Consider the following 16,935-nt stretch of genomic DNA (forward strand, 5'->3'; position numbering starts at 1 on the left):
GCATTATTGCAATTTTTTTCAAATTATTTTTATAAACACCTGCATGGAAATTATAGCTACCCTGCTCTGCTACAGTAATGTAAAAAAAAATTTATAAATACACATAGGTCAACACTTAGACTACACTATACTAAGGTCAACACCTTAGAATAAACATTTGGATTTTGTTGCTTTATCTGTGGTTAAAATATGAATAACTTGTCAGATAGACCTTGAAGAAAATATGCTACACTGAGAAAGATGAGTGCTACTTCTCTGCAGCTCAGCTGTGGATGTATACTGCAAAAAATAATAATAAAGAAAAAAAAATAAATAAAAACATACATATATGTGCTCAGATGGGACCAGGATGCACTATGGGAAAAAGGCAAGCCAGTCGAGGCAGTGTGATGCTCTGGGCAATGTTCTGCTGGGAAACCTTGGGTTCTGGCATTCATGTAGATGTTACCTTGACATGTACCACCTACCTAAACATTGTTGCAGACCAGGTACACCCCTTCATGGCAACAGTATTCCCAAATGGCAGTGGCCTCTTTCAGCAGGATAATGCGCAGGATAATGCCACACTGCAAAAATTGTTCAGGAACAATTTGAGGGACATGACAAAGAGTTTGAGAAATTTGAGAAACATGACCAAAGAGTTCAAGGTGATGACTTGGCCTCCAAATTGCCCAGATTTCAATCAGATCGAGCACCTGTGGGACGTGGTGGACAAACAAGTCCAATCCATAGAGACCCCACCTCGCAACTTACAGGACTTCAAGGATCTGCTGCTAACGTCTTGTTGCCAGATACCACAGCACACCTTCAGAGCTCTTGTGGAGTCCATGCCCCAATGAGTCAGAGCTGTCTTGGTGGCGCAAAGGGGACCTACACAATATTAGGCAGGTGGTTTTAATGTTATGGCTGATTGTCATTTTGCCATTTCGGCAGTGGACAGGGGTCAGCGTAGGCACTCTGCGGCTACGCAGCCCCATGTGCAGCAAGCTGTGATGCTCTGTATGTTCTGACACCTTTCTGTCATAGCCAGCATTAACTTTTTCAGCAATTTGTGCTACAGTAGGTAATCTGAGGAAATTTCACTTCATGCTTCTTGAAGCACCTCCCACAAGTTGGATTGGTTTGATGGTTAGTCTGTTTAAGAACCATACAGTCAAGCTGCTCCCACAACATCTTAATAGAGTTGAGATCTGGTGACTGTGCAGGCCAGTCCATTACAGATAGAATACCAGCTGACTGCTTCTTCCTCCTGTCAAGTGCCGTCCACAGGGTATGGCATTGCGTTGCAAAGTGGAGGAAAGGTGATGGCCGGGGGGTGCTTTGGTGGTGATGAGTGGGAGATTTATACATGATAAAAAGGATCTTGAACAAGGAAGGCTGTTCACTCCATTTTGCAGTGGAGAAACAGATGTCTCACAGGTCCTCAACTGGCAGCTTCATTGAATGGTACCTGCAAAACACCAGTCCCAATGTCAACAGTCAAGAGGTGTCTCACCAACAGTCAAGAGGTGTTCCAAACACCTCAAACTTAGATTTATCTGTCCATAAACTTTTTTCCAATCTTCCTCTGCCCAATGCCTGTGTTCTTTGGCCCATCTTAATCTCTTCTCTTTATTAGCCACTCTCAGAAATGGCTTTTTCTTTGAAACTCTGCCTAGAAAGCCAGCATTCTGGAGTCGCCTCTTGACTGTTGACATTGGGACTGGTGTTTTGCAGGTACCATTCAATGAAGCTGCCAGTTGAGGACCTGTGAGATGTCCGTTTCTCAAACTAGAGACTGATGTATTTGTCCTCTTGCTCAGCTGTGCACTGGGGCCTCCTACTTCTCTTTCTATCCTGGTTAGAACCAGTTTGTAATACACACTGTTGTATGAAATCTTCAGTTTCTTGGCAATTTGTCACATGGAATAACCTTCCTTTCTTAGAACAGGAATAGACTGACGGGTTTCAGAAGCCTAAAGAAGGCCAATTTTATTGCTTTTTTAGTCAGCACAATGGCTTTCAGTTGTGCTAACATAATTGCAAAAGGGTTTTCTAATGGTCAATTATCATTTTATCATGATGAAACTGGATTAGTTACTGTATCACAATGTGCTATTGGAACACAGGAGTGACGTTTGCTTAAAATAACCCTCTTTATGCCTATGGAGATATTGTATTAGATATTCTATTAAATGATTCTATTCTGTTCTCAGTTTCCAGCTATAATAGTCATTTACAACTTTAACAATGTTTAGACTGTATTTTTGATCAATTTAATGTTAATTTAATTGAAAAAATATGCTTTTCTTTCAAAACCAGTGTATGTATCATCCTGTTCTGTTGGCAGATAATGTTAAGCTTTTATTTCTAGGAAGAAGGAAAATTATCTACATACATGATATGAAAATTCAAAGCTTGAAATGAGTAAAATCATCTAAAAACAAGCTGAATAGTATTTCTAAATCTGATATTTGATTTATCATAATCTCATAATAAGAAATATTAAATAAATTCTCCAAGATACATTCACTTGCTAAGATATCATTTTTTGCAACATACTATTTGCTGATTACGTCCGTGAGGGTGAAACATGTCACGAGTTTTGATCAATCACACAGATGTTATTTTATGTACTAAAGTTGCAGTGTGACTGTGGTGCAACTGAAAATTTACACATTATTATATTTAAACTAACCACTTTCACCATATGGGACTTTAGACCCTGACTTAAGGCTGAATTTCTGTACAAGCTACCTGCAGGAGTGTAGCAAAGGCTTCTGCTCAGGGAACAATACGCTGAATTTCAGAAACACAGACTGGATTCAATAAGACAGTACAAACATTATGTGAAATAAGAAATGCCTGCTACATTACTGTGACTTGTACAATAAAGCAACTCTACACTGATTTAGTTCTTTTTTTTTTTTTAAAGCAGTATTTAGAGGGTTGTACTCTGTATATACATTATATTTTTGATATTCTTTAATAATAGTATTAGCTTCTACGTTTAAAAGCAAGCCTTTTTCTTTAATTCCTTCCGTATCTCTGAAAATACCTGCACTTGCACTCAAGACTGCCGATGTAGCGAAAATGCGGCTGAGAAGATCCCATAGCAACAGGGCACCTCTGACGTCGGATCTGAGCGTTATACGCATTCACTGTGTTAACATACGGAGGTCGCTTTGCCCGTGTGTATCTGTGTCCCTGTGTGTGTGTGTGTGTGTGTGTGTGTGTATGTGTGTGGGGTATGAAATACCTATGTGTGTGAGGTCATTGCGAGAACCTGTGCAATGTGTAGGGTTTCCATGGCAATCTATTTTTATCCTTGGCAAAGAAAAGAAGAGAAAAAAGAGAAAGCAGACTGATAGAATATGCAATCTTGTCGTCTCTGGCTCAACCAATGGCATTGTGTTCAGCTTTTCCTTTAGCAAGAGGGACAATTTGGTGATGTTGTACTACTTAGGAAAAATGATGTGGGTAGAGGACAGCATATGTCACAATACTTTCAGTTTTCACTAAAAAAAAAAAAAATTATAGCAGCATTATATGCTAACATCCAATAGCATATTGCTGTGCAGGTTGAATTTCAGACCCAATTTAAATTTTGACTCTGTATTTTTCATTTCGGATTGCAAAGCAGTTGGTTATTAATCGCTCTCTGTCTCTCTCACATTGCTTCCATGTCGTCCTACATTTCCTTTCTTTCTTCTTCTCTTTTCTCCCATCAACCCTTCCATTCCTTCAGTTGTTGCTGTCCTCTTTTTGGTGCTTTGTAACAGTGAAAGTTCATGGTAAGTGGGAAAATCTTCAGGTCAGAGGACGTTGTGCATTAAGGTTTCTCACTAACATGACACGCTGTGTTTTCGTTTTTTGGTCATATTAAGAGACATTAATAAGAGGAATTAACTTGTTTCACAGGCATTCCACAACATGAAATATAAGTATAAACGGTTAAAAATATGATGTGACCTTCATTAGTAAATGAAAAAGTTTAATGGTTGGCAAACTTCTGTGGTATAAGAGCAATAAAGCACTTCTGGCCATGCTGTTATTGGAAAAGAATCGAGTTCAGTGTTCACAGTAACTCCGCTTTCACTCCACCACCACTAGTAGGGGGGGCAATATGACGATTTTAGATAGTGAACGATTAAAAGTAAAACAGGCTGTTTTATAAACCAGACTTTGCTCTATTCGCTAGTCCAGCTTGCATTTTCACTGCCAGACACACGAGCCAAGTTTGCAGTTCCTTAGCTTACGTTTCCTCCTTAGTTTGATTAGCAATACGGTAGCACAGCTGACAGAACAGAGGAGTTGTTACCTAAAAAATTCAACATTGGTTATATGGAACTGCTGGATTTTACACTAGGGACACAGCACAAACTATATGCAAAAAATGCAAGATTGGCTTGTCGAGGAAACATGACAAATTTGTTTAACCACCATGAAAGCACCCGAAAGAGTGAGCACATGAGAGTAACAGCACCACTGGCAGAAACAGCACTAAACAAATGCGTTTATGAGAAAACAAGTTAAGTCCTGGAAAGACATCACTGATGCCATGACATTTTACCAAGGATATTATACTCCTCAAAAAAAAAAAAAAAAAAAAAAACAGAGGGTTTTAAGCAACTTCTAAAAATAGCTGATCCTCTTTACGGCTTACTGAGTCTCAAATATTTTTAATAATAATATATAATATTAATATAATATTTTTATATTGCCATTCCTCAGCTCCATCGAGAATGCTTATAGAAATGCAATAAAACCCAAAACAATGAAACATGAATCGCTTGTTTTAAAATGTTAAATAAAATATAAGCCTGCTCATCTAATATATACAGTATTTAAACATAATATTTAAAGATTAGTGTACATTAGTAGAGGTGATGTACATTTTAAAACATTTTTTAAGAAAAAATATGAATTTTTCATTTAGAAATAATCATTTTAGAATCATTTCCATTTTGTTGGGAAGTGCACTTTATTAAAATTTCTCTGAAAAGGCACTTTGTTCTAAAGTGTTTCTGGGAAAATAGTTTGGTTTGGTTGTTCTGTTCACTGAAAACTTGAAAAAGGAACATGAAAATAATAATGATAATTTTTTTTTTGCCAGATCGCCCAGTGCTAGCCTGGTAATTGTTTTAAAAAAAGTATTAGGATCAAATATAATAGTTTTAGTCCTCTATTTTAAGTCTACTGATAAGTCTATTATAATTTCTGGCCAAAGAACCATTGTTCCTTCATAAAGGGGTCTGCCATTATGAGTTTGTACTAATCTATCAGTAGGTGATTTCCAAAGATCTTGTTACTGCTGTCATTTCAGCCAGAAAGTCATGAACCTGTCAGTAAAACGAGTGAATTAGATAATGAATGCAGCAGTCATTATGTTTGTGAATTTTTTATGACTACACTCGCTGCTGCTGCTCTGCATGCTCAGGTCGGCTGGCTCACATTCTCTTTTAAAGACACTGTTTAAACGCTGTAACATCTTAAACATAAAACTCAGCACGAGGAGTTCATTGCTAGCAGCGCACAGCAGCAACCAACATAAACGGAGCTAAATAACGTGGTGCATGATGTCTCTGTAGGTTACTCATTTCAATGTCAGTATCAAAATCAAAGTTAATGTCAGAAATTCAATGTTTTTAGAACATGTCGCAATGCCTGCTGATAAACTATCAGCCCCGTAAAGAACAGCTCTTAAGATGGCAGCGAATTTAATTTAATTTAATTTAATGTTCAAATGTGCAATATTTTATAATTTTATCTAATTTTATTTCTTACAACACTGCATTACTGTGATATTCATTTGTGCAATATTTTTATAAATTTTATATAATTTTATTTCTTTTATTATTCCTAAGGGTGCATATATAGTTATAGTTTTTAACTTTTCTTCCTTCCTTTTCTTTCTTCCTGCACTTTAACTGTCTGTGAGCTGCTGTGATAAGTGAATTTCCCCACTGTGGAATCGATAAAGTTTATCTTATCTTATCTTATCTCATTTAACCTAGGCAAGATGGTGAGGGCAAGTTCAAATTCAAAATAATAAAAAAAAAAAGCTTGGTGCAGCTAAGGTTACATGTTTCTAGTTCAGTTTTCCGGAAACTCCTCTCGGTGCTGTGTCCCAAAACACTGCGGTAGGCTTCCCCCTCCAACAACGAGCTGTAAAGGTTATGTAGGGCTGAAAGCGGAGGGATCCACACATGCTGGAAATGATGCAGCACATGGAGGGATCAATGAGAAGCCACAGCGGGGGAGAGCTTCCACACGGAGGCGCAATTAAAAGGGAATCTTTAATGAGGTTATTTTTAGTCGTCTGTGCTATTTGCAACCTGGGCATTCTTTCCTCGCGGTTGGAATGGTTTGAAACCCACACTCTCACTTTCTCTCCTTCTCTCCTTCTCTCCTTCTCACTCTCACTCCACTGAAGCAAACATGTTTTAGTGCACTATTAATTATCCCTCCCTAACCTCAATACACACATCTGTTTCTCTCTCTAATTCACATTGTGTTCCCATGGAAGCAGACAACATTTTATCTTCTGTTGCATGAACTTTTCGATTTAAATGATCTTCTCAACGTCATCAGATAATGCACTCCGTTCCGGCCTGGCAGTCTGACGCAGTGCAGAAGATCCCAAGGTCAAAGACAGATGAAGAGGAAATCACTGATTGTTTTTTGATTGTCAGTGTCATTATATTGTTAAGCGCATTAAAAGTCCCCCCTCAGCAGAGCTGTTTATTACTCTTCTTGCTATTCATTTGGAATGTTGTCGCACACTGCGCTCTGCCAAATTGGGTGCTTTGCTTTCCCCGGCTGAGGATAATGTCGCAGTGGCTCTGCCCAGTATGTGTCCCCAAAAATCACTACAAAAAAACAAAACAAAACAAAAAAAACCCCATTAATTCAAGAGCTCTAATTCCCAAAAGGGCTTAATGTTGTCACAAGTGGACACGAATGGTAATACAGCCAAACATACAGTCCAGCCGAATGAATCCTGTTTACCAAAGGACTTGGAAAACAGGCCTGACAGCCTATCAGGTTTACACAGACGCTGCTGAGTGTGTATCACTGCCAGTTAATAAGTGCCTAAGTCCAAAGAGGATTTACAAAGAATAGTGACAAAAAGTAATACAAGCCAGAGGTATTACAGGATACAAACGGTGAGAAGTGAGAAACCTCAACACTTTAGGTGTAGAGCTTTAGGCTTTTGCATGCTTTGGCATAATTGTATTGTCATTTTTGACACTAGTAGGATCTTGGGTTTTGCAATATGAAAATCCTTCTACACTATAATAGGACTTAATTCATTACTATATACTGTATGTAACTGTATGCAAGTTGGTGGATGAAAACAATTTGATATAGAAAATATAACAGCCAATGCATCAAGCAGTGGGACAAATTTAGCCATAGTGGAGTAATGGAGAGATGGTCAATACTGACAAACTTGAGCTTTCTAGTTAACCAAGTATTTCTATTTTTATGGGAAAGAAAATGCATCTTTATCACTGAAATAGCTAAAAAGCATCAATGCTTTAAAGATAACATGGCATTTCATTCTGATAGAATTAAAGAAGGAGTGAGAAGAGCTTTCATGAACAGTCAGAGGATTACCCTTGATTTTTTAAAAATATCTGTTATTAGATAAGATACAAAAGAATTTTGGCAAAGTGAGTTATATTTGCATCTATAAGTCTGTACCAAAATGCACAGAGTGTTAGGAAAAATCATAAATTATAGCTAGGGGTTCTGATCGATTAGCTAAGCATAGTGAAAATACATATATATTAATGTACCATTTTATGACACGGTTGTTGTTACAGTGTAGTGAAACTTTCATGCTTTTGGCAGTTTGGGTGCATTATGGCTTTACCTCTAGCACTCTTTATACTGTATTTGAATTAGAGTCAAAATAATTTATCTTTTAGTCAAAGCCACATAGGATCATAGCCACTCTTACAGCTGAGCACCACCTGTGTAAAAGCTAGCACACTCCATCTTTCATTCTTTCATCTTCAGTAATCACTTTATCCTGCTGAGGGTTGCGGTGGATCCGAAAGCCTGTCCCAGGAACACCGGGCACAAAGTGGAAGAGTTCACCCTGGTCGGATGCCAGTCCATTGCAGGGCACCATGCACACATATTCACACACTCATTCTCACCTAGGGGCAATTTATCTTAGCTAGTCCACCTACCAGCATGTTTTTGGGAGGTGAGAGGAAACTGGAGAACCTGTAGAAAACCCACGCAGACACAAGGCGAACACGCACAGGAAAGCCAAACAGATAGTAACCCAAGCTCAGGATGGAACCAGGGTCCCTGGAGATGTGAGGTGGCAGCACTACCCGCTGTGCCATGGACTTCCCCGTTCCCACTTCCTGCCTTCTTTTTCCAAAATAATGGTTGTAGATTGTTTTCCTGGGCATGTATTGAGTTGCACAAGATTCAATTCAATTCAATTCAAAAGCTTTATTGTCTATCCCAAATAGGGTAGAAAATTGTCTTTAGACAAAAGGCTCAACACACAAACAATACAAATAATCATCACAACAACACTTTACATTACATACATCGCAACTATAGTAATGCATAAAAAATTCATTTTAAGATCCTATTTAAAATACCAATCGCACTTGGGATAAAGGATTGTTGATTGTTATACTTGGCCCTTTTCACTAAAGGCACTTTATACCGTCTGCCAGAGGGAAGTAACTGGAAAGAACTATACAGGGGATGAGAAGAGTCTCCCACAATAACAGAGGCTTTCCTTTTTAATGCCACAGTAAAGAGATCGGTGAGAGGTGTTTGTCTCTCACCAATTATTTTACTCGCCACATTTACAATCCTTAAAAGTTTGTTTTTGCTTTTAACAGGAAGAGAGTTAAACCAGGATACAATATTAAAAGTAAGAACAGATTCGATAAGTGGTTTATATACAACCATCAAAATGTCCTTTTCAATGTTAAAACTCAATAAGCCTAAACGTTGATAAGCCTTTTTAAAAACATTGTCTGAATGCTTATCAAATGAAAATTGGGAGTCGATCTCTGTACCTAAATATTTAAAAGATCCCACCTGTTCAACTTCCTCTCCATTAACTAACAAAGATATCAGAAGTTTGATACTTTTTCAATACTACAATATGATTCAAGTTTTAATTCCGTAATATCCAATACTTTTGATGTATTCAGTGTTTAATGGGACATACACGCTGCATGCAGCACAACTGTCCCGCCTTTCCCCAGTACTCCTATTTTAGCTTAATAACAGTGCAGTTTGAGGTTACACACTATGGTAGGCTTGTGAGATTGTGTGCAATATGCAATCGTCCTATCATGCCCCCTAACTATCGCTGATTGACAGTAGTATCACCTGTGGCTTTGGAGGGGTGTAGGCTGGCGTGATACTGAGGAAGGATGTGTGCACGTTACATCATTACAGCGGAAAAATGCGGTGGCCCGCTAGTCGCTAGCATTAGCATTTACTCAGGTGTGTGTGTATATATATATATATATATATATATATATATATATATATATATATAAACACAGTATATATACAGTACATACAGTATACATACATACTGTATACAGTGTGTGTGTATGTGTGTGCGTGTGTATTATATACACACACCGTATACAGTATGTATCGCTAGCACCTCTCAACCCCCTTTGCTTATTCATCAGCAAGAAAAATGCTCTGTAATTGGGCATTGTCACTTAAAATACCTGTTTTGTATTTCTTCCTCCAGTGCCTTCTGTGGGCATTTCATGTTGACACTGGCTTAATGAGGCCCTTTCAGGCAGGACTCGGCTTGGTGACACCGTGCTAGCATGACTTCAATGATTTACTTAATTGTAGCTTGCCAGTGTTAGCAGAGGTCTGGCTTGGATGAAAAGAGTTACAAAAAAGCCCCGATTTGAAAAGTGTGGTGTGTGGGAAGAAAGCTTTTCCTAATGTGCTTGTGTTGTGCGGAGAATGACATGAATAAAACTACACGGCTGAAAATACAGCATCCGTAATGCGTGGTTGAGGCTTCATTAGTGGGAATTCCTGTGTCTTGGTATGAGTGGTTGTGTTTCTTGCACCGTTCTGTTGGCTGTGGTTTATTCTCATTGCAGTTGCTAAGGTCTGCTGGTTTCTTGGTTTATTGTTATGCAATCCCAGCACTACAAAGTCCCATCTAAGCCTCTATGATGCATCATGGCCATGCATATTGTCATAGAAGGGGAAATTAGATCGAATCTACCTCAGGTGACTATATAAAACTATATAAAATGGTGGCTACAGGTGCTGAATTTTTTTTTTATGTTGTTTTTTTTTTTTTTTAGTGTGCATTAGTCTAATTGTAATATATCCATTTGGTAGTATTTTTACAGTAGGCCTACTACTCCATGTTATCATATGCTTGAACTGCTACAAGGTTTCAGCATTAAACATACATAATAATATAATGATAGAAGAATGGACTTAGAGATACATTTCCCAGGCCTGACAAAAGGATTAAGATCAGGCAATGATACAGCAGTGAAGTATGGCAACACTAAAAGGACAAACACTAAACTATACTAGTTGGGGGTGCTGAAGTGTTGTTTTAGAGGCAATACAAACATTAAATAAATTTTTTAAAAAATGGCTTACAATATGGGAAGACTGTATGACAAAAAAATCATATCACAATATTTCAAAAGATGTCTGCAATACACAATATATCACAATATCATTATAACATTTTACAATTTTAAGGATTCTGATGTACAAAATGTTATCAAATCTGTTTCCAGAGGTTGTAATTGTTATTTAAAAAAAAAAATAGAAAAAAAGATATCACAATACCCACTTTATAAAAAGACGTCACGATACCTACGATATGGCAGAAGTGTATCATGACGTAATTTATCATAATATCGATGTTACAGTATATTGTCATACTGCCCCGCCCTGTGCTACATGTTAGCAGTGTATACATTGCTGTTTTTTTCTCTAAGCACAACAAATTTAGTGCATATTTCTCTGCAGAACAACATGTCAATGTATGTAATTAAGCAATATCGCATGAGCAAGAGTGCTGTTATACTGCATATCAACACAGCTATGATTTGGCTGTAGGTAATCACAGCCGTGCTGATATTCAGTACAACAGTACGATTGCGAGTGTAATGTTGCTTTTATACAACAGTTCTGTAAACAAGAAATTATTGAATAATCATGTAACTGACATTTCAGACAAAATATGGCCAAATATCTTTATTTTTGCTCCGTCAACAGAAATAGTTCCCAAAGAAGCCACAGCTGGATAGCCTGTAGTAAATGTAGTTATGATTTTATTGTAATAAACTATTGCTAGAATTTTATATAGCGCACACAGACAAGTCCCAGTGCTTTTATACTAAATATCAGCACTCATGGAACACCACTTGTCCAATCAAATTAGTGTACTGGAACTGGTTTATAATATAGTATTTTGATTAAAAAAATTAGAAGTAACATATTGTAAAGTATTGAATAAACGTATCAGATATGAAAATGATTGTTCTGGTCGAGTCTGACAGGAGGTAAGGACTGGACAGATGTCTGTTAAACACTAAAAGCGAGGTGGTGAGCTCTCTCAGAAAGCGCCTGCTGCTTATGTAATCTGTCTGTGAAGGTTTTCAGTCAGTCAGAGTAAGTAAAGCAGTGTTTGTTCAGCACTTGAAGGCACCAGCACTGTTGAGATTGCAGACTGAAACCACATTACCATCAGTTTTCCCTCCATTTTTCCAGCAGCTTTCTCCCTCTGGGCCACTTTGTTTGCAGCCTGCCATTTGCAGTCTCACATAACCTTTTGATTCTGCTGTTGTGATGATATTGATAAGCCTGTTTATGTCAAGCGAGGGGGGGATTTTACTGCTAAATGTCATTCACAGTCGCCTGCAGTTTAGTTTGAACACTGAGGTACGCTGCAGAAGCAGTCCCGTTTCATTTCTGTATTTAACATTTCGCTTGTGACGTCCCTTTTCTTCTTGTTCAAATCCCTGCCATATTAAGGGCTTTTTTCATGATGTTATAAGCTCAAGTGAAGTGTCAGGTGTGCAGTAGATGAGGGATTGAATCCGTGTGTGCAGTAGATGAGGGATTGAGTCAGCATATCTGTAGAGATCAGCAGTAGAATTTACCCAGAAGGCCAACACAAATTCCTGTTCAGAATAGTGACAAATAGCAGACAAATGTTTAAATCAACCCGTAATTGCTTAAGAAATTTATTGTGGGATTCAACACACAATATTACATTCTGGAGACAATATTTTGAAGTGTTCTTCCCTGTTCCATGGCAGAGGAGGCTGCCTAGGTATTTGTGTAGGCAGCTTGTTTTAGGTGGATGTGCTCCCAAGATGTCTGTATTTTCCAATTTGACGGCAACATGTCTTTAAAAGTCCTTATTTTGGACACTGCAAACACGGCTAACAACACTGGCGCTTTGGCTAAGAGATAAGTTAACTGGCCAACATAATAAGTTCCACAAAACTAAATGTAACTATAAATGGTTAAAAAGCATAATATGTCTTTCATTAATGAATTATATTCAAATTATAATCAGAATGACACACTTCACACCAGGTGATTATGCTAGAATAATCCACACTGGGGTTTTAATGTATCACACCACACTGTGTTTATTAGTTTTGCATAACAGCACCGTCCATCGTGAGTTATTTATTACATTTATGAAAAGAACATTTTGACACCAGATTGGCAACTTTGTGGCATGTTATGGAACATTAGTCACTTCAGCTGATGACTGACTGTGGTGTATTTTGGTTATTATTATTATTATTATTATTATTATTATTATACATTTTATTTATAGGCACCTTTCATGGCACTCAAGGACACCTTACAAAGTCCATAAAACAGAGGAAAACAATAACATTAAACAATAAAAGCCAATACAATAAAACAAACATAAAATCACATAAAAGCCTGCCTGAAAAAATAAGTTTTAAGATGACATTTAAAGACTGGAAGACTTGAACTATTGCGAACTTCTACAGGAAGTGAGTTCCATAAAAGGGGAGCCGCATAACCAAAAGCTCGTGACCCCATGGAAGTTGTCCGAGTGCGTGGCAGAACAAGAGTAAGTGCAGAAGCCGATCTTAAAATGCGAGAAGGAGTGTGTATATGAAGAAGATCTACGAGATATGAAGGAGCCAAATTGTTTTAAAATTTAACTGGAAGCCAATGCAAATTTTGTAAAACAGGAGAGATGTGTTCAGAGATGGAAGTTTGTGAAGTGATTTGGAAGGAAGCCCATAAAACGAAGCATTACAATAGTCGATTCGTGATGTTACAAGAGCACAAGAGTAGCAGTACTCTTCTGTGAAAGGACAGGATGCAGACGATTGATATTCCTAATGTGGAAGAATGCAGAACAGGTAACAATGTTAATATGAGCTTCAAAAGACAAAGTTTTATCGAAGATGACACCCAAACTTTTAACCTGATTAGACAGAGGAACAGGGCAAATGTCTATTACCACAGAGGAAATGTTTGACTTATCTATTACGGTTTTTGTACCAACGAGAAGAATTTCTGTTTTACTACTATTTAATTTGAGAAAATTACTTGAAAACCAAGAGCAGAAGGAGGAAACTTTGAGGAGGATTTAGAAGACAGATAAAGTTGGGTGTCATCAGCATGACAATGAAAATGAATACCATATTTCCTAAAAATGGTGCCAATTGGTAAAAGGTAGATAAGAAACAGAAAAGGTCCCAAGACAGAAGGAAGGTTAGGAGGAAGAAGGTCACTACAATAGACTAGCATTTGCTCTTCTCACCATCGCTGTCTCTTTACATTAAAAATGTTGCGCTCTCTTTTGTTAGTCACCTGAGACTCAAGAAGGCTTAGTAGGGTTGCAGTGGAGATGGGGTTTTTGTCTCACTTTAGAAAAGCACTCCCGTACAGCTGTGTGTAAAGTACGTTTTCGTTTTCATCACATCAGAATCCTTCGTTGTCAACGACCTGTAGTGGCTGATCAAAAAGAACAATAAGATAAGATAAGATAATTCTTTATTCGTCCCCAATGGGGAAATTTGCATTGTTACAGCAGCATAAATTTGCATTGTTACAGCAGATATAAAGGTATAAAAAAATAAAAAATATGTAAGTATAAAAAATATAAAAGAGACACACCAAGAATGCACAAAAACACAAACACACAACAGTATTAGAAGTGAAGTGAAGTGACTTGTGGCCAAGTATGGTGACCCATACTTGGAATTTGTGCTCTGCATTTAACCCACCCAAGTGCACACACACAGTAGTGAACACATACACACACACACCGTGAACACACACCCGGAGCAGTGGGCAGCCTTTATTTTTGCTGCAGCGCCCGGGGAGCAGTTGAGGGTTCGGTGCCTTGCTCAAGGGTCTCACCTCAGTCGTGGTATTGGGGGTGGGAGAGAGCGCTGGTCATTCACTCCCCCCACCTACAATCCCTGCTGGACCTGAGACTCGAACCCACGACCTTCAGGTTCACCTTCGTGTTGCAAGTCCGATTCTCTATCTATTAGGCTACGACTGTTATTTTTACTCATGATGTCTGTGGATATTTTTTCTCACCTAGCTGGCATTAGCTGCTGCACTTATTACTGGCTAGCAGTGAACTGCTTGTGCTGAGTTTTATATTTAAGCTGTTTTATCAGGTTATTTGCGTCGTAGGAAGATACTGTAGTTCCTCGTTTTGTTTTCACAGAGCACAGTTTGCAGTCTGCTTTGGCTCCAGATCACTGGCATTTCATTTCTGTTCATTAGCGCAGCAGCGTACAGTACACTAGGCCTATGTCACATAGTATAATGTGATATCAGATATTGATATAGGACCATTATTTACAAGTAAATAGGCAAAGTATCAGACCGATACCTGTATCGCTATTGATACATCCCTAGTTTTGACTGTATTCTTGGCCTTCACTTTCTTGTAGCCTATAGAAACAACATGTTTAGTTTTACGTTTTTAGAAATGAGAAGTGGTCATCTTTACTGTAGATGACCTGTACTGTAAACATCACACTCTTTCAAACTTCAATGCCACACCATTATCTGCTTTATTTGTTTGCCACATCCTTAGCACATTAATGGTGTCTCTGTGAGAAAATGTAATTGCCATCATAAATGTATTGCACTTACATGCGCCGAGGGCTTTACATAAGTGCAAGTGTGTGAGCTGTGTTCTGAGTCAGTAGGATAATTTGAGACCGCGCATGACACAAAGGCCCAGTGTTAGCAAGAGAGCTAGATTGCTCACTTTTTCATACGTGGGCACAGGATGTTGTGCCATTTTTGGAGCTGCTAAATGAAATGTTAGTGTTTTTTTGACACATGCCTGAGGCCAGATCTCATATCGTGCAGTGGCAGGCTGAAAAGATTTCAATTTGAGTATGCGCTGGCTTGATGGACTTTTTTGAGCCAATGGAAAGTGACATTTGGTATCTGACATTGAAAAACTGCTGATTAGCGCACCTGTACATGAGTCAGTGCAGTACTTACAAAATCAGAAAATCAGGAAAAATCAGGATCAGATGTACATGGAGTCTTTTTTCCAGTCGACAGTTAAATACCAATATCGGGTTCAAATATGTTTCCTTTTTTTTTTTTTTTACCAGGTTTGACAGGAGATCCAGCTGACCTAGAAAAGAGGAGAGAAGTCTTCGGACGAAACCTTATACCTCCAAAGAAGCCAAAAACTTTCTTACAGTTAGTATGGGAAGCTCTACAAGACGTGACCCTCATCATCCTCGAAATCGCAGCCATGATCAGCTTGGGGCTCTCATTTTATCACCCGCCTGGAGGGGGCAGTGAATGTAAGTACCAGTGCTGTTTAGGCATCTGACATTTAAGCTTAGAGGCGTGGATAAAGATGTTGCGACACCATTAAAACTTCTTTGAGAGGTATATCTATTTAGCAGCCATTTTTACACTTTTTGGCTTTCTTATTTAATTAGACATTGCCTGTGTTGTTGTCAGGCTTGGGCAAAATAAGCTAATTAGATATTATCTAAATAATAAAAAAAAAAAATCTAATATTAGAAACTGTTTTGTAATGACTTCGGTGCATAAACAGTCTCTTGGTTTAGCTGTATGTCATGGAAGGACAGATAAAAAAGAAAGAAAGGAATGAATGAATAAATGAATGAATTATTGGCCAGTTGGTCTCCCCAGATATTTTCAGTCCTGCCAAATAAAGTTCTCCAAAAGACTTATTTCTGCCTTTTAAAAAAAAAATCATCCACTGGTGAGAAATAGAATCGCTGATCAATGACATTCATTTCCTCATAAATGCACTTGACATTTCAAAATCTTAAAGGCACCTATGAAATCATGATAATCCTATGAATGTAAATATCACATTGTTTTAGTGATATGCACTCCTTAAAGCTAACATAATAACATAATCTATCTTATAGATCCCTCCATCACATCCATAATCCGTTCATGGTGTTTCTGTGGAGGATGTGCAGTATATCAGAAATGTACTGTAGCTACTGCACCAAGTTTGATGAGCATTTCCTTTTATGAAACATTTCCGCTGGGGCCCTCGTTAACCAGCATGACTTTGCATCCTGGTCTCTGTCAGATGAGCTGCTGCAGCAAGAGAATCCAGTGGAAGAAATAGTTTCTAAGGAGCGTGAGTTAATGAAGCGTGCGCTCGAGAAATAACCTTTAGGCGGAGGCCATACGTCAGGCCCAAAAACTTAAAGCCATTAAAGCTAGTGTGTGAGAGAATGCTGAGTCAACGATATCCAACTTATGGACCATAACTCAATTACAGCAAGACGGGAAGGCTATCCTGAGTAACAGCAAAGCCTGCTGGGAATAACTTTTTTCTAATAAGTTTACTTTTGCTGATGAGTAATAACATGGAACTTATGTAAATGTGACGTATATATGGCCAAAATGAAAGAA

The 16,935-nt window shown here is 38.1% G+C and overlaps 1 protein-coding gene across 14 annotated transcripts in view; it reads left to right on the forward strand.

The window, feature by feature from the left end:
- atp2b2 (ATPase plasma membrane Ca2+ transporting 2) overlaps positions 1 to 16,935 on the forward strand; it is a 169,501-nt gene that overhangs the window by 96,234 nt on the left and 56,332 nt on the right. For all 14 annotated transcript variants that reach the window (XM_026932428.3, XM_026932426.3, XM_053226920.1 and 11 more), the window contains one exon: positions 15,636 to 15,833. In XM_026932428.3, the coding sequence (XP_026788229.1) occupies positions 15,636 to 15,833 (198 nt within the window). The remainder of the gene's footprint in view (positions 1 to 15,635; positions 15,834 to 16,935) is intronic.

The sequence above is a fragment of the Pangasianodon hypophthalmus genome, chromosome 20, assembly GCF_027358585.1.
Source record: "Pangasianodon hypophthalmus isolate fPanHyp1 chromosome 20, fPanHyp1.pri, whole genome shotgun sequence".
NCBI lineage: Eukaryota > Metazoa > Chordata > Actinopteri > Siluriformes > Pangasiidae > Pangasianodon > Pangasianodon hypophthalmus.